At 41.0% G+C, this 18,333-nt stretch overlaps 1 protein-coding gene across 1 annotated transcript in view; it reads left to right on the top strand.

The window, feature by feature from the left end:
- Positions 1 to 18,333, top strand: part of LOC119734722 (meiosis regulator and mRNA stability factor 1-like) — a 59,226-nt gene that overhangs the window by 13,883 nt on the left and 27,010 nt on the right. The window contains exons 5-11 of the mRNA XM_038208261.1: positions 4,197 to 4,363; positions 5,220 to 5,392; positions 6,104 to 6,336; positions 11,110 to 11,870; positions 12,149 to 12,324; positions 16,639 to 16,719; positions 17,255 to 17,431. Of these exons, the coding sequence (XP_038064189.1) occupies positions 4,197 to 4,363; positions 5,220 to 5,392; positions 6,104 to 6,336; positions 11,110 to 11,870; positions 12,149 to 12,324; positions 16,639 to 16,719; positions 17,255 to 17,431 (1,768 nt within the window). The remainder of the gene's footprint in view (positions 1 to 4,196; positions 4,364 to 5,219; positions 5,393 to 6,103; positions 6,337 to 11,109; positions 11,871 to 12,148; positions 12,325 to 16,638; positions 16,720 to 17,254; positions 17,432 to 18,333) is intronic.

The raw sequence follows: 18,333 nt of genomic DNA, 5'->3' as shown, positions 1-18,333 counted from the left end.
CACCTGCCACAACAATTTCTCAAAATGATAGTGGTCCTTATCACCCTTCACCGCTTTTAGAGCATAGTGCAGGGTCAGTTTGTTGTCACCCATTGCGACAACACAACTGTGGTGTCCTACATATAGGTGATACTAATATACTCCTGTGCCTGTGCCTACTCACATGGCAACTACGGCATTGGCGTGGCCAGCATGGCATCTATCTCAAAAGGTCCATCTGGCGGACAGAGACCACACCACAACCGATGCCCTCTCCAGGGGCTGGATTCGCCCCATGGAGTGAGCCATCCGAACTTTGGTCGTGCGGACGATCTTAGCACTACTTGACTATCCGCAATATCTACCTGTTTGCAGTTGTACTCAACCGCCAGCTCACGGGGTACTGTTTCAGATCCCAAGAGCTAAAGGCATGGCGTGCTATACATACGCCCCTTTGCGTGGACCAAATTGTTTGTTTACGCTTTTTTCCTTGATTTCCCTACTCACCTGAGAACTGGGGAAGATCAAGCAGGATCCCTGCAGGGTCCTCCTGATTGCCTCATTTGGCTCCGACAACCGTGGCTTCCACGACTTGTCTGCCATTCCACAGCCTTCTCATGCGACTGCTGCCATCACAGTCCGTAGCAGGCATAAGTCAACCCGGACTGTTCGTGACAGCTGATTACGACATTTTTATAAATGGTCCGTATGACCTACGGTGGATCCCTTCGCCACAACTCTAACCAAAGTTGGCAATATTGGTCTCCACCCCACCAATCGGGGTTTGGGGTTCTCATTCTCTAGAACTATCGCTCTGAAATTGTGACTGTTCATTCAGGTTTTTGGGATGGTTCTTCGATTTCCGACTGCACCATCCTCACGCACCTCTTCCGAGTCATGTTTGTTTCATGACCCTCCCAACAGACACTCCTACCATCGTGTGATTGTGGGCCGGTCTTACAAGCTCTCACCTGGTTCCTGCTCGAACCACTAGACCAAGCTTCTGTTCTTAACGCTTCCTTGAAAACAGTTTCCTCCTGACAGCAGCCTCAGTGCAGCGCATGAGTGAACTCCATGACCATAGATTAAGAACATTTGCATTGGGAGCTCAGTGGGCTCCGCTTGACCTCCCATCGCCCTTTCTTCACGAAGTACCAGTCAGCGATGTTGTCCCGCCTGACATCTTCGTTCCTGTCCCAGAGAACAAAATCTCGTGTCCTATCTGGACCCTTTGGTGGAACCTCCATCGGACTGCACTGATCCGCGGTGACCACTAGGCTCTGTTCATATCCACGTTTCACCACATCGGCCAGCATCCTGCGATACTATCGCTCGCTGGGTCATGATGGCCATACGACTCCCATCGTTTGAGTGACCGATCCTGAACAGAGAACGGGCCCACGTAGTTTGCAGCGTGGCGACCTCTTGGGCTCACTTTTTCAAAGGAGTGCTCCAAGCAGCATGTTGGAAATCCTCCAACACATTCATCTCCTTTTATTTCAGGGACGTGCTGCAAGCTGACAGCAGAACTGTTGTGCAGCCCTCCCTACTGCCCCAGTGGCGCAACCGGATCCGGTTCCTCCTCCGGTGGCAGCCCGCAGTACCGACCAGTGACGGCTTACTCCATTATGGCAGCAGCCGATTCCTCTGGTTTACTTTAGTGGGTTTAATCTTGTTGGCTTTGGGCTCACGCTCCCTTGCAGCCCGCCTTACACATCGTGTACACTCATGTCATACGCGAACCCACCTACCTAAAGTGGCGCTACTCTGCATATGTAGTAATACTCTACGGGTAAGTAGAGTGCAGTAGAATCCCCCCCCCCCCCCACAGAAGTGTGGGCCGATACTACTAGCGAATACTTACCCGTAGAGTGCCCACCCGCCTCCCCACTCTCACCTACACGTTCATTCACGCACCTTACGCTCTAGAAAAGTATGGTGGGCGGGCCGCAAGGTACTGTGGATAATAAATCTTAGCGTATGGCTGGGACCCTCTAGGGAATAATGCATATATGTAGTAATACTCTACGGGTAAGTATTTGCTAGTAGAATTGGCCCACACTTCTGTTGGGGGGTGGGGGATTATTGTAGTTTTGAAGATCTCATGAATTTTACACTCTTCAGCCATGTCCACTTTATCCTGGAATTTCTCTTTTTAAAGAATTATGAGGTTTTCAAAGCTTTCGTCGGCACGGTTCGCTGCTTAGTGCTTATAGACAAAAGTCGGTTTGCATAAAATTGAATAATAATAATAATTATCCTGGATGCTATAATAGGGCGACTTTTCCATAGACTTGTGCACAGACCTAAAATGTCACCTAACCCAAGTTTACCTTATCTTTTTTCCCCGAAATTCGGTACAGTTATGTTTTTGACAACGAGGAATTGATCTAGATGGTTTGTGACAATAAAATTCCTTGTCTTAAGGGTTGTTTTCACCAAAAGGCGACAGTTATGTGTCGCCCCAATAAGGTGTGTCGCCCTAATATGGATGCGATTAGCAAAATCTGTCGCCCTGTTATAGCATTCAGTAGAATAACTAGGCGGTTACCCGGCTTTGGCATTTGTAGGACGCATAGAGTTGCTGGATGTAGCGATTGATTACCATGAGAAGTTTTCCCCCTACTGCGATCATTTTGCACTCAAAACCGCCCCGAAATCGGTGCTCTTTTTGTCATACAGACCGATATGACCAGCGACCTCTATAGTCATATTGGCGTGTAGCTTGGGAGTTCCCCTTTCAGATGCAATCACAGTGTGTGTACGTGTATGCATTCGTAGGTGCGTGAATGTGTACACGTACACACACTGTACGTACGTACGTAAGAGAGAGGACCCGGGGTCGCAATCGCTTAATAACAAACGTTGAAAAAATCTAAGTTGGACCAAACCTCACAACAACAAACACCCAACCAAACATCCGACAAACATCCAAACAGAAGACTTGATAGATGTGGTGCTTATATAGTGCCCTATACCTAAGGTGTCAAAGTGCTTTACAATTATCCCTGTTCATCAGGAATGAGACCATTATTTTTTGCAGCTTCTTTGAGGTCAGTCCAATTTAGTCTCTACCTTCACAGGTACCCATTTATACTCAATTCAATTATTTATTATCCGTTTTCAAAAATAAAATGGAAAATTTACCTGTCTGCTGTAAATAATACACATTAAGAATACATCGAACAATAAAAATTAGTTAAACATCATATCAAATATTAAAAAGTGATGAAAAAATAAGATAAATACAAAAAAAATTAGATTAGGTGGAGAAAGGCAATTGTAGTAAAGTGCCTTGCCCAAGAACACAAGCACCATGTTCCCCGTCAGGATTCGAATCCCATGTACCTTGGCACATGAGTCGAACACAGTAACCATTGGACCACAGTGCCCCACAATGAAACCAGTGCCTTAAAAACAAAAACTCATTGACACTTGCATTCTGTGTGAAAACCTGGTTGCCCTTTTGTCAGAGAGGCCTAGTGAAGCCTATGGTTTCATAAAGCTTCCTGATTATGTTATTGTTGCGTTTTCTTTTTAAGTGATGCATTTTTATTGTAATTGATGCATTTTCATTTTCATTTGTGTTCATTGAGTGTCAGTGTATTTTCTTTTGGTACCCCACATTGAAATTTGACATTTTGCTCAAACACTGTGTCTAATGTTTATAAAATTGGTATCAAAGCAATTGCAAAACACAAGTCTAAAAGTTTATAATGGCTCATCGTGAAAAAAAAGTTGCTTGGCGATGATATTAATGATTTGAACCCCTTCCCTTTCCTATTTGATAAATGATATCATGTAGTTCATTAATTAAAGTTGGCAGTATTTTTTTTCAGAATTTGACCTTAATAGGTTATCATGCCTTCAAAAGAAAATGTGCTTTTCTTCCCACATATCCCTTAACAACCACTTGCCCCTCCCTGCACCCCCTCCCCCCACCCCTGCACCCTGTTAGGTTGAACAATTGAACAGAAGATGTGTCATGAATTTTATTTGAAATAATTTGTTTAGATATTTCAATCTTAAAACACCTGTAATATGCGATTCATACAGTGAACCACTCTGTAGAAAATGCTGTAGACAATTTATATTAACCAAAATTGCTCAAATTCAGGACATGTTCAAAGGGTGATTAGAACATCATAATGCCTAATTGCTTAATGATACCAGAATCTGATTCGCAAATATGAAAATTCAGCTCTGTTTTACTACAGGTGATGTCAATTTTGCACGCGACCTGTCTGACCTACGGCATCGTAACAACCTACGGGTCATTTTAGTTCATCGAGATGAAGCATCAGAAGCTTTGAAGGCATGTGCTAACGAGGTGGTCAGATACCAAGACCTAGTTCATGACTTGCCTTACAGATCACCTACTAAGGTACATGTACCTATATCATTTTACTTTCCCTGGTGTTGTGACCACTTTTGAAAATCAAGCTGCTCTAAACCTTGATTTGGACATTTTAGAGGGAGATCCACCTGTCCACAAGTATTAAGAAAATACCCATATAGGAAGGCAATAACTGGGAAGTAGATGGTTGTTTATTCACAAATGCTTGATTGTTGGGGCTTGTAAATGTAGTATACCTTTTAATTTATGCAATGCTGAATTTTGAAATTCCTACTTAGAAAAAATACAAGTTCTTTGACCAGAATAATGTGATGTATTGATCAAGGTCCAGTGACTAAAGCCATGTTCCCATTAGACTTTTTTCCCACGGCCATGCGAAAACTTACCACGACATTCCTTTGCGTACGTGTAAGTGTGCCGTGCGTTCCAACTTGGACTTTCATAAACACCGATGGAACGTTTAATCGCCGTGAGTGACTGGATGGGGTGGGTGGGATAGGGGAGGGTGGGGGAGGGGCGAGGGAGATATGGATTGGAGTAGGGTTGGGGTGGGGTGGGGATGGGTAGATGGGGGGATGTGTAGATGGTGGGATGGGTGTGGGTAGGGGGTGGGGGCGGGGTGGGGATGGGGTGAGTTTTTTTTTAATCTTTATTTCTGATGGCTGTTGTTTGAAAATACCAATTTGAACATAATACAGCCGCAGCAGGGGAATGGTCATCTTCGTTCAATGTTTAGCAATTCATGTAACTGTATTTTGTATGTGTCCTAAGATGAGTCGTAGGTTCAGACAACTTTTGTGAAATCGACCCCAGGTTGTAACATCCCTCTATTTTGTATAAGTTTGACTTAGATGTGACATTTGAAATTTTTGCTTTGTAACAGCAATCTGGTGTTGAAAGCTGTACACTCATAATACATAACCTTCCATGCCGTAAGGATGCCAGTCAACTAAGAAATCGTCTTAAGCAACTGTCTGAAAACTGTGGTGGCAAAGTCATACATGTATCTTACAAGAATGCTGTCATCCAGTTCCCAAATATGGAGAAAGCAAGCAGGTAAATGAATTAAGCACAACGGGTGTGTTTTTACAAGAGGGTACGTGGGGAACTTGCACAAAGGAAACAGTGATAACCCACTTGTCTTTGTCTGACGTACATGTATCCCACAAGTAAGGTTCTAAGAAGAGGGATAAAAGGTGATCAATGCAAGTAGTCTATAAACTCCATCTGCAAAGTTGCATGTATGCGTGTGTGTACCAACCTTACCATCTTTATGTGGACCTGACAACAAAACAGGTCCACGTAACGCAGGTTGTGTGAACGTTATGTGGACCAAGCCAGGTCCACATAAGGTTTCACCCTCTCTGGAAACAGGTTTAGAGACATTTTTGGGTAAGGGTCATCTGTTGCAAAATGAAGAGGAACACTCAAGGAAATCAGGATAAAACATTTGGGTTGAGAGAGTTTTCACAGTGTGAGTAAAATATGTTCTTTCTCCAGTTTTCCTTAACTTAGTGAAAACAACTTTTTCCACATAGGGTATGTAATGTAGGCCTGGGTGTATGTTCATGGGTTGATCACACACAAAGGCAAAGCCTTGTTCTTCATATTGGGGCTGATGTTCTACATTCATGTAAAAAATAGAAATAAAACAATTAAAATAATTAATCATGCTTATTTTATTTTCCTTGAGCTTGACATTTGAGAAAAAAAGAAGTATTTTGGGGTTGTGATACTTATACAGGTATTTACTGTACCCATATACAGGGCCAAAATCCGACTTGATGGAGAAAATGTATTCGGCAATAAGATCTCAGTAGCTTACCCGAAGAACAAAAATACCAACTCACCAGTGAGGCATTCAAACAAGGTCTCACCACAGTTGATTCAGGACAACAATGAAGATATGATGGTGTCTCAGTCAGACAGCAAAGAGGAAGAAGAAGATGAGCGGTATGATTCCGAGGAAGAGGTGATTGAAGAACAAGATCAGGAGGAAGGTATTCAGTGTTTTTGTCTTTGGCTCAAAAATGCCTTGTCTTTGTGTTAGAATGCTATGCATACACACATAGACTGCATAATTGAGTATGAAATGAAATTACTTTACATACTTCAAGACCAATACATTCATCATTTAAAAACCTGTTGTGTATTGCGTGACCTATGTTGCATTATCTGTTAAAATTCTTTACACTCCCTATATAATGTGATGCAACCATACACAGACCTAACTCCCTAGTGTTTTTTACTAGATACTGGACCAATTCCATCAAAATCCATCACTCGCTCTGCTTCACATAATGCATTAGGACCGACTCCATCAAACTCCCCCAAAAGCATCTAAGTGTGCAAAGTGCATTGATACCAATTCCATCAGAATCAACCGGTGAGTTGCTGGGGATTTTGATGGAGTTGGTACAGATGGCTTACAGGTTTGGTTAACAGCATTACTTCAGTGCCAATGGGACCTCAATCCATCAAAGTCCACCTAATAAATTGATGCATGTTTTTAAGGCTTAGTCAAATTGTAAACAAAGGAAATAAACAAGGCCACCAGTCAAGATTATAAATGGACCCCCAATAAACCTTACAAAGGGTCTGTGTACAGTGTTCACATATGCATCTCATTATGTACATAAACCAACATGAGGCTGTCACAAACCCGGGTCCCCCCTACCCTCTCACACGCAATGTGTCCCCGGTCTCATCACTTAGTACGCTCAGACACAATAATAGTTGAAAGTAAAATGTACACTAGCCAATTATTTATTTTACACTATCTTCACAAATACACAAAAATCAATAAAGGGGAAATATTGCTTAACCAATCCAATTTCTAGGCTCTAATTATTGGCCATTAATAAATACCTTGGAGAGTTGATGGTTTCTGATTGGTCAAGACTCGATCACGTGGCTGGTCATTAACGGTGATAATGGACCGGCTTCAAAGAACAAGCGAATAAATAGCCCCTGAACCAGCATTGATCCAGCCCCGTTCAGCCCCATGCAAGCCAATGATTGGTCAAAATATAGTAACAGTCCTGCGGTAGCTTTTAACAATTGAGCACTGCACATGCGCTCAACCCCTATCGTGTGAGACTGACGTGCGCGTACGCAACACAGTTGCTAGGGATGCGTGCGTGCGCGCGCATAAGGAAGTTTTGAAACGACATCGTACAGCAGTGCAGTACATGTATATACTGAGGATGTTTACGACGAAAGCGTAGATCTACGATTTATTTTCTTTGAAACACTTCACCCACCGACATATTTACCTTTCCTAAACCAAGCATCTTTGTAATTCCGGACACAAGGAATGTGTAAACGAGATTTCAGCTTCCTCCATCAGGTAAAGATATGAAAACATTGTTGTAATTTGTTTCGCTACGGCAGCAGTTTCTGTTGAGTTTACGTTGTTATAGCTGTTAAGCTAAAATATGGCCCATGAACATGAACACAAAAAAGTCTGGAAATATCGCCGGAAAAAAAGTCACAAAATTGGAGCATTTTAACTGTTTATTTCGTTATAAAGGTATTTATTAATGGGAATAACAGTGTGAGGATCGACTTTGTCTCGGTCCATTAACAGCGGTCACCCCCACACCCAGTCATTATCACGCAGTGAAGACCGGCTCCTCACACTGTTATTCCCTTAATACAATTCAACAATTGCAATATTTTGATCAGACAAGAAAAACCTTATTCCAATATTTAACAATCCCTTTTCAATATGAGACTGCAACCTAAAGGTTACCTGAGGTTCAATTCTAGAACAGTTCACTTGTGTGGGAGCCTCCGTCCAGCGGTCCACGAACCTGTCCTTGGACTGACGATAGGGTGGTGGATGACACAACTTTATCGGCAACTAGTAGGGCCAAACGTCCACATCCTCCGTCTACGGCCGGCGGGATAGGCCTCACGGTTAGATGTGAATCAAAGTGGTCCCCAGCCAATGGGCGGATCCGGGTGTAATTGCGGGGCGTGGATTTAGCTCCACAATAAGGAGCCCTGAAAAATTAAATACAATAATAAACACCTATCCTAGCATTTTCAGGCTAAACGTTAAGTAAATCAACTGGACCATACAAATGACGTCTGGCCGCCCAAATGGGAGGTGTCCCGAAAAGCAGATTTGCCACGCTAACACATTCAAATATGCACGAGCTACAATACAACAACTTGATACACTCACTGGTGTTAGAAATGAAATAATTACATTAAATTTATGAAACGAATATTTAAACAAAACTTACAGTATATACTGGCTCCTAAGGCCTGGAACACCATCAAGGGGTGTAAATTCGCTGGCTCTAACGCAGCTCTTGAGAAGCAGGCGAAAATCGGCTGAAATTTAGGCTATCGCCAGAAACAGGATTCTTGAAAATCCAAAATAAGATTTAGCACTATGTCGCTATATCTATGGAGCTATCGCTCTGTACATGCTACCGCACCTCCAGCCTATATTTGTTTGCAAATGCATGCTGGTGTGTGCGTTCAGCATTGCGCGTAGCGCACGTATTGTTCCAAAGAGCCAGCGCTACAGAGTTGGGTTCAAACATTTTTGTGAAGGGGTGGTTTGGAAGAGAGGAATACATTTTCCACCAATTTTATGTTGAAATAAGATTTAAAATATATCAAATGACAAGGATCTATATGTCAGTTATATGAAACAAATATTGAGTGGCTTTAAATTGTGAAATGGGAGGGATATTATCTCTCGGTAAAATCTGGACTCTTTTGCCACGGCGCAATATGAACTCGTCGCGACAAGATAGTTACTGTGGCAAGATAATAACTCACTGCGGCAGGATAGTACAAGTAAGTCTCGGTATTCAGGGGCTGTATTCACAAAACTCAAATTTAAGAGAAAACTTAAGTCACACTCAAATTTAGCACCCTGCTAACTTAAGTGAGGTGCTTAATTTGATATTCACGAAAGATCTAAGCACCCCACTTACCTTAGAGCTCAACTTAACTTAAGTGTTCTAAGCAATCACTCTTGCTCATGCACAAAATATGTACGTCATACATGTTCCTACGCAGCGGCAGTTCAATCAATAATGTGCGTATTTCCTCAACATAATCAGGCATGGGCGTATTCTGCCACGCAGTTTCCAAGCCCAAGTTAATACATGGAAAATGACTGCGTCACGCGTGCAACCATCTAGTCCGTCATGCACATCATATGCACCCAGTGCATGTACTTATTTCCCATAGTTTAGTTGTTTTAATACAATTGAAATTTTTGTTTTATTTACTATTGAGTGTGAAACAAATTGTGATAGTGATTTATTCGCATTCTCTCATACGCGCTGGAAGGTAAGACAGTTATTTTGAATTTTATAGTCGGCAGTCACATGTAGGACTGTGCATGCCATTGCATTGGTGTCGTCAATCGCACCCGCGCCGCCCGCATAAAGATCAACAAATCGATCGGAAATAACTGTTAGAATGTCGACGATCTACAATCCTAGGTTGTCACTCTTTAATTTCAACTTGGTTTCCTTTTACAATAATTCGCTATTGACGATATTTCCCTCGACCCCTAGAAAGTCCCATTTTGTGCCTACAAATTACAAACCAACGGAAAGAAATAAAGCTGCCATGACACTCTAGTGCCCCACTTAACTTGACTTAAGACAGGTCCGACCACACTTAGATTTAAGCCATGAAGATAAGGAGGCGCTTAGTGAAAATGTTCCGTGAAGACTGCTTAAATTGTAAGACTAGTCTAAGTCGCATATTTATGTGGGGTGCTTACGTTTTGAGAATGCGGCCCCTGTCCTCTTTCATAAAGCCATACATACACACACACATTCTTGTTCCATAACTGTGGGGACTACACACGTGTTGTCCCATGTATTATGGGGACCGAAGACGCTCTGGGGACAGTAGAAAGTCCCCATAACTCAGTCCTAATTTCCCTAACAATAATCAACTTCCCTATAACACGGTGAAGGCCCGCACACAGGTGTGTTTATGATCTAAATCGAGCATTTTCTATTATTCCTCATCAACTATCTTTTGTATATACTCATAACTTTTTTTGCAACAGCTCTCATTGGTTTTGTACACATTTTCTGATCGAGGTCCTCTTGATTTGACTCCTGTCCTCAATTACTTGATGATGCTTCACATGTGTGTCTTAGATTTACATAATAAACATGCACATACATGTACATACACATACTCCCTTTCTTTTGTACAGTATAGCGGTGATAGCAGTGATGTGTTAAACATATGACCATCTATGCTGTGTTCATAGAAATGGCTGCAACCATGGATAGCAATCTAGTGTAAAATGGTCAAATTGACTTTGTCAACTTTTTATAACCAGTTACGGGCCTGCTTTCTAGAAAAATAACCTTTGCATTTGGATTGGACCATTATTGGCAGCAAGGCTGTTAACTAGTTTTGAAACCAAACACTATTCCCTTATGACTGGCCCGTGCATGTACATGTAGGCTTTCACTGTACTCGTTGCATCTGATGTAAAAGGCTTATGATGAGTACTGTTGTTCCCTGTACTGCTCTTTAAATGCTCTCCCATTTAAGACATTCATTGTTTAATATGTGAACTGTATTGTAGCTTCAGTAAACAAATACAGATTGCGAAGGTTACTTGTCATTCATACATGTATGTACATTTTTTGTCGGATTACTACAATTGAATTAATTTCACAATTGAAATAATGTCAAGTATTTCCTTATTGAGGTTTTTGTCCTTTAAAAGTTATCTTATTTGAGTGTCTTTAATTGTTCTTGTTTGTCAGAGAGATCTTCAAGATCGGACAGTGAATACAGAGCCTGCACTGACTCTAAAAACAGGTATAGAAGTGGGTATCCAGCCAGTCCCAACCAACCTCATTACTGCTCTGCAGACTCCCAGAAAGCAAAAGCTGTCAAAGAACTTCCGGCTATGAACACCTCAGCTAACAGAATAGCCGCAGCATTTAGACCTATACAGCATAATATGAAATATAGCACTGAATTTTGCAACTCACCTTTCGACACCACACATAGCAAGCCAGTGATTGAGATCTGGCCACAGAGGGATTGCACTGATGCTGAGGCAAAGGCATTACCTATTAAGACAGACTTGATACCTGTATCTGCTTCCATGGTCTCATTGATGAATTTCCCATCATCAGTCTCACTCGGTGAACACTCCAACCACCCGTCAAATACAGGACAACTAGACTGCAATATTAAAGCAGTGCCAGGATTATTGCCTTTTAAACCAGCTCCAACAGTACAGCGCATACCAACTCCTCCACAATTTCAACAAGGACATGCCATGTGGAACAGGGCAAGTTGTGAGCAAAGGTCCAACTCACCAACTCTAAGAGGCATGTACCGACCACCATCACCGATGCTAGCTAACCCAATGGGAGACTGGCAATACATGTCTGTTCAGGATCCAGACAATGGTGTCAGGAAAGGGGCCGAGTTGTTGGTGACTAATTTGGATAATAAGATGTCAAGGCAGGACCTGAAGAAATCCCTCTTAGCAAAACTGAATGAACATTGCAAGGTGAGACAGAAATGTTTATTAGAGAGGTTTAGCTGCATGCCCTACGCGAATGCGAAGGCAATTTATACGTTGACGTGTATGCAAACTTTTCGCATTCACGCTCACGTTTTGTTCTCACGCAACGTGTTGCTAAATGAGCTCTGGACAGTTTAGAATGCATGACTTAGTTTAAATATCCCATTGTTACTTCTTTAAGGCTCAAGAAAACTTCAAAAAAATAATACCATAGTATGACAAAACAAGTTTTATTTCTCTGCTTTCAATCCTATTGTGATTAGGTGCTTCATTTGATCTTTGGTAGCCCAGTACCAGGACGTTACCAGGCTGTTGTAAGAGTACCTAGCATTCCTGATGCCATAAGAGCCATGGCTAACATCAACAGATGTCAAATTGGCACCAGATTACTTCATGTGTCTCTCTTGATGCCTACAGATTCTAATGCTGATAAGCTCAGGTAAACATCGTTTTCTTATTTCACCGCTTGCTTTTCACACAAGGATATATTTGTCACACTTGAAAGTGCCAACTCTCAGAGCTGGACCTAACCCACATAGTGGACTCTCCAGCCCCAGTTGTAGAGGCAATTTTTTCCCACTTGATCATCCCAATATAGGTCTCTTTGCAACAGAACTTTGTTTCTTCCCTGATCTTCCTACACTCCTGGGTGATCAAGAAGGTCAAGAAAGAGTCATGCTGATTTTTACTAGTTGGTATCCATTGTTCCTTGGGCTTGTCTGCATTTCCTTTAATGTCCTTCTCTTCCTACCACCCCTGCCAGACCTCCTTGCTCTGTCTGCTTCATCCTGATCCAGGGAGCCTCTTGTATTTGATGGGACCTGTTTGTCTGTAGGACCAAGGGCCAAAACATCTGTGAATTGCCTCAACATGTCTTCCAAATTTTCCGGATTTCTTTTTCCAGACTTACACCAATTACATGTGGTTATAATAAGATTGTGTTGGACTAAAAAGCCACTGACTACATTATGTAGTCTCAAAACCAGCATGTATGCAGGATTTTGATGGGGGTGGAGATGCATGTAGGGGGTGCAAGCCCACAGTCTAAACCAGCTACTCTAAATGTGTTCCAAACATGGACATCGTCATGACAAGGTGCCTATTTCAGAGGCCTACAGAACCACAGGTCTGATTTGGTTAATTTGGTATGTACCTGGACCAGGATTTGTTTTACATGTAGATGGGCCTCATAGTGAAACCTTTAAAACCTATCAATCATATCAAACCAATGTTTCAACTTGGGAGACTATTTTTTAAAGTAACCTATGGACAGTTTCAAATGTTACTGAGTGACAAACAATCCATTTTCATGTTTCCAAAAAATATTTTGTAAACACTTAAAAATTTATTAAAAGAAAATTGGTACATTATGAAAACTACTGCTACTTACTTTCCATGACACTAAAATTTCCAACCTTGATTCATCATATTTATGAAATATGAAATTTCATATTATGGACATGAGTTTTGGTCACATATGCAAATCACACAAACTCTGTGAATTTCAATTGTCCCACATTTTTAACATACTCATTCCTTTCTGTATTCCCTTAGCTTTGATATGCTACCGTTCACTTGAAGATTGGTCAAAAAAAATATGCAAATGATGAGAAAAATGTAAATCAATAAAGCATTACAGAGTGACCGTTACAGAGTGACCGTTACAGAGTGACAACAGAATAGCTCAATAGGAAATGGCAATATATCAACCACAAACTGTTAATTATGGTTTAAACATGCATACAAGTCAACAGCCTAACCAGAGGGGGAAAGGGAGCAGCTAGGGCCCCCCCCCCTTCTTGCCAATCCCCAATCCCGGGGATTCTACTGACCACATTGATTTTTTACTTTTACCCTTTTCAATATTTTGTTCTTTCATGCCAATTTTCATCAAATATTGCCCCCACCCCAGAAAATCCTGATTAGGTCATTATAACACATAAAATGATTTCTTGTAGATACCAATTCATAGATGTACCGGTAGATATATGAAGATGTTTATGTTAAACATTTAGTCTGAGAGTCGAGAGAGGTTTAATTAGAATATCGAGCACAAAAGGTTTTATAGTGGCAGTGAGTAGGTGGGGGTATCCAACCTTCGAAACCGTCATTCTTAAGTGTTGCACCCCGTGCATTTGAGAGGGGGCACCACCTGAAGTACCCCAAAATTGACTTTTAATTAGAATATTGCGCACAAGCACACTTCCAATGCGGAAAAATAGTATTTGATTAATTGATTAATGATCAATAACTTAAGAATGACAAATCCTGTGCAATTCCTTGCTTAAGAATGGCCCAATAATCACTTAATTTTGAGCACAAGAGCGAAACTTTCACTAAAGGCTAATTCAAGTTATTATAATGCAAGATTCACAACGTAAGAACACTTTTTATAGTCCTGTGCATTCTGTGCTTAAGAATGAGTTAAAGGTCAATAATTAGCCGCGCGCGCTATGGAGGGGGGGGGGTGCTGCAGCGCCCCCAACTTTTTGGATGGGGGTGCTGGAATATACTTAAGCATCCCCTACTCCTTGGCAAAAAATGTCTTCCAATCAGCAGTGTTTTAGCAAAAATGCTTCAATCGCGACTATACATTCTACCTCACCATTACCTCAATTCGGATCAAGTGAGATTGTATCTTCCAGTAGCTAAGGTATACCACACATTCAAAGAAAAAGAATGCCATTCCTGCCAGTAAGCCCCTATATAAAGGCACCCTCGCTGAATGATCACCAGTGTATTTTCAGTGGCTCTTGCGCGAAAATTGCGGCAAAATCAGCCAGCTTCTGCGAGCCTCCCTAAGTTTGCTAATGATGTAGCTAGCGAGGGCGAAATATATGACAGTGACGACGATCTTGACGCCGTCTTAACTGGTCTCGCACCTGAAAAGGGCGACAGAAAAGCAGTAACAAACGCACCTGAAAAGAGCGAAGACGCATTCACCGAGTGTGATTTAGACAACCTTCTAGCCAGTGGCCAAACTAAGGCCGAAGATGAATTGCTGACCGAAATGGCGGCACTAGTTGAGGGCGATGACAAAGAAAGTCCGGCCCTTAATGAACAGTTGGCAAAAACTATAAATGCTCTTGCTCGGGGCAAAAACTATAAATGCTCTTGCTCGGGGCAAGATACAGAGTGAAAAACTCAATGAAAAAATGAAAAAATACGATAAACCGAATAATTGCACAAACCTCTGCATTACCAGAGTGAACCCCGAGATCTGGGCGATCTTGAAACCTACAACCCGAGCAAAGGATGTAAAATTCCAGAAAATCCAGAACGCCTTTGTAAAAGCGTCAATAGCCATTTCAATGGCAACAGATCAATTGTTGAAAGCCCGTAACAACAATGAGGCGGGTCTTGACACCGCCCAACTCATTAGAATGCTTATAGCTGCGGTTGCTATGAAGTTGCGTAGACGAGACAATATTCGGCCAGATTTAAGTACGAAGAACGCACCGTTGGGCTCTTCGCAGGTTCCCTGCACAAACCACCTGTTCGGGGACGATTTGGTGCAGTCTTGCAAAACGATACAAGAGACCTGCAAAATTGGCTCAAAGATTCATGGTTATGATGGCAACAGTAACCGTCGCACAAACAGTGGTTTGTCCCGATGTTTGGGGTTGCAGACCAATAAATCGGTCCGAAATTACCTACGCCGGCCAAATCACGATTTGCATGCCCTCAAAATCTTCAGTATTTGAGCATGCTGTGGGCCATGAACTTGAGGGTTCATAAAAAATATGGGTGGAAGCCATGCACAGGACTGTGAACTTGTAGTTCCGTTCAATTTGGATGAAATTGGGGCCCTTAAAGCGCTCTATTTTGCATCGTTTTCAAAATGGCTATGGGCTTCAGGACTATTTTCAGGGGTGATCATTTTCGGATGGAAATTTCTCCTAAAAGTCATCAGTTGACCCCCCAAAAATTGAAAAGAAAATGAAAAATGATGAAATAAGCTTTAATTTGATGTGTGTCTCGAACACCTGTGTCGGTCGAGATCATAAGTGGGTGCAGAATTCTCAAGCCTTATGGCCTTACTGAGGTAACCTCAAGCTCCACTCTGAAGGATATTTTTGAAAGTTTTAAGGGGATCGAAGCGTCATCTGCAACATTAGCCAACTTTTGAAGAAGAAAAAAAGTATGGGGAAATAAACACGTCGCCACACCACTTTGGGGGCAAGCTCCATACCAGAAACTGGTGATTTTTTGTTTTGCCTTATTTGCACAAAACAGCATGATGATTTCACTGTGTCATGATTCCTTCACATGGACTAGTGCACAATATTGGTAGTGTTGACAATTTGTTTGATTTGCTTCATATGTTTTTCACTGTTTGGTTGTGATCACGAAGGTGAAGGTCTTTAACTCAGAATTGATCACAGAGTGAAAGTCTCAGCAGGCATGAGAATCTTCCCTTTTAAACAGGAAGTCCTGTTTTGTTTTGTTTTTGTCCAAATTTCCGCATTTTTATTTTGTTTGAGCCTGTTTTGGGGGCTTTTTTGCCAGATTTCACATCTTTTTCCTGTTTTTGCACAAGTTTTTTTGTGTTTTTTTTTCATTGAAATTCATTCTCATGCTTGCTCAGTCTTCGCTTTGGTCTAGGAAGAAAAGGTTTCAGTTTTAGTTTAGAAGTTGAAGATCTTGACTGCATCAGTTTAGTGAATAATGGGTCTGCCATTTACTGATCCAACAAGAATAGATAGGCAAACGTAAAGTGAATGATGTTTGAGCTTGTTTACTCTTTCAACAGGCTTATGATCATTCCAATGCTCCAAGAAATTCCAGGAATGTGTCAACCACTTTGTGATTTGAAAACCTCATTTGAACGCAGGTAATCACTCATCAGAACTGTGGGTTTTATGAGTGCTTTGAGTAGTTTTTTTTAAATATTAATCTCTTTGCCTTTGCTTGTTAATATAGCATTTCATTACCAACTCTTAAAAAGGTGTGAATTTCTCGTATCAACATTGATAAGTTTAGCTTTGTCAATAAAGTTGTACATTTCAAATTTGCATGCTATTATACTAAAACAACTTGCATAAGATATGCCTTGATTTGCGCATATCTGTATTTTCGCACTTCAAAACCTTGTTGAAATGTATCGTAACTGAAATGTGGTGCAATGTCGAATGTTGCACAACTTGCACAATTAATGTGGTGTTATTGGCAGCCATTGCATACCGTTTAGTGAAATTGGTTGAAGGATGCATTAAATATAATTGAAATAAAAATCACAGTTGTAAATAACTATTAATATTTGAACTTCATATTCATGCACATTTATTATTCCACAAAATACTTGTAACATTCACGAAAGAATTAGATTATATTGAAGCATATATATTACGCATTTTGTTTGATTTTAGATATCGACAGATACTGTATGTTGGTGATTTGTATCACATACCTGATACTCTTACCATAAGAGAAACATCAGTGGGTAAGGTGGTGGCCCTAACAACGCAGAGTAGACCAAGTACACCAAACTCAGACATTCATTCACCAGGAGGGATCCAGTCACCAGCTTCATTCTTCATATTCAAGTATGTACCAATATATGTTGCATTTTCAGATACAGTCTCATACAACATTTACTGAAAATGTTCTTTAACAGACTCAACCAAAAAATAAATGTAGATAAAAATTACAGTTGTGACGTGAAAAGACAAAGGTATTGAAGAAATCAGTTATTTGAAAGTCTAGTCCCTGTTTGAGTCAAAATACAACCAAATATGTAAAACACATGTCAGATTTCATTATGCCTCCTAGAAGCTCTTGCTCAGCTGCTTAAAGGGAATATACAACAATTGCAAACATCGAAAAATAAAACTACCCAGTTTTTATGAAATACCCTACTAGGATGTTGGTAAATGATAGTCTTAAGCATCCTGTAAAATTATGGAACCTGGTGTGAAGTCATTTTCAAGAAAATTGTATTTTTGTATACATTTCCATGTTTTTCCAACGGCCGACCACTGTTGGAAAAACCTAACTACTTGTATTTTTCAACTGCTGCTCCAAATTCACCATTTTTTCAGTCCAAATTTTGTTTGCTTTTGGTTACATGTACATGTTCATGAACGGGTGGAGGCCAGCTAGACTGGGTCCCTTACCTTACAATTTTCCGGCATCTATAAATTGATAAATTTTATATTTTGTGGAGTCAGGGAACCAGACTACTTGAACATTTTTGTTTTTCTTGTTTTTTCCAGCATTTTCGAATACAAAATGTCAGTGTAACAATATTTGATCTATTATACTAACCCCTCAAATAGTTCATTTCCGAAAATTACAGCAAAAGCCAATGATGTACATTCCCTTTAAAAACAACCCTTGTTTGAGTCAACATTTTTTTTCAGCTGTTTGAAAAAAAGTAGAAACAGTGTTTGTTTTGTTATGATGTTCTTTTTTAGGTGTTGGGCCTTGAGCCCAATGCCTATTGTTT

Source organism: Patiria miniata, unplaced genomic scaffold (assembly GCF_015706575.1).
Source record: "Patiria miniata isolate m_02_andy unplaced genomic scaffold, ASM1570657v1 HiC_scaffold_28, whole genome shotgun sequence".
In the NCBI taxonomy this organism is placed as follows: Eukaryota; Metazoa; Echinodermata; class Asteroidea; order Valvatida; family Asterinidae; genus Patiria; species Patiria miniata.
The sequence above is the reverse complement of the archived record's forward strand: the minus strand, read 5'-3'. Positions and strand labels throughout refer to the sequence as shown.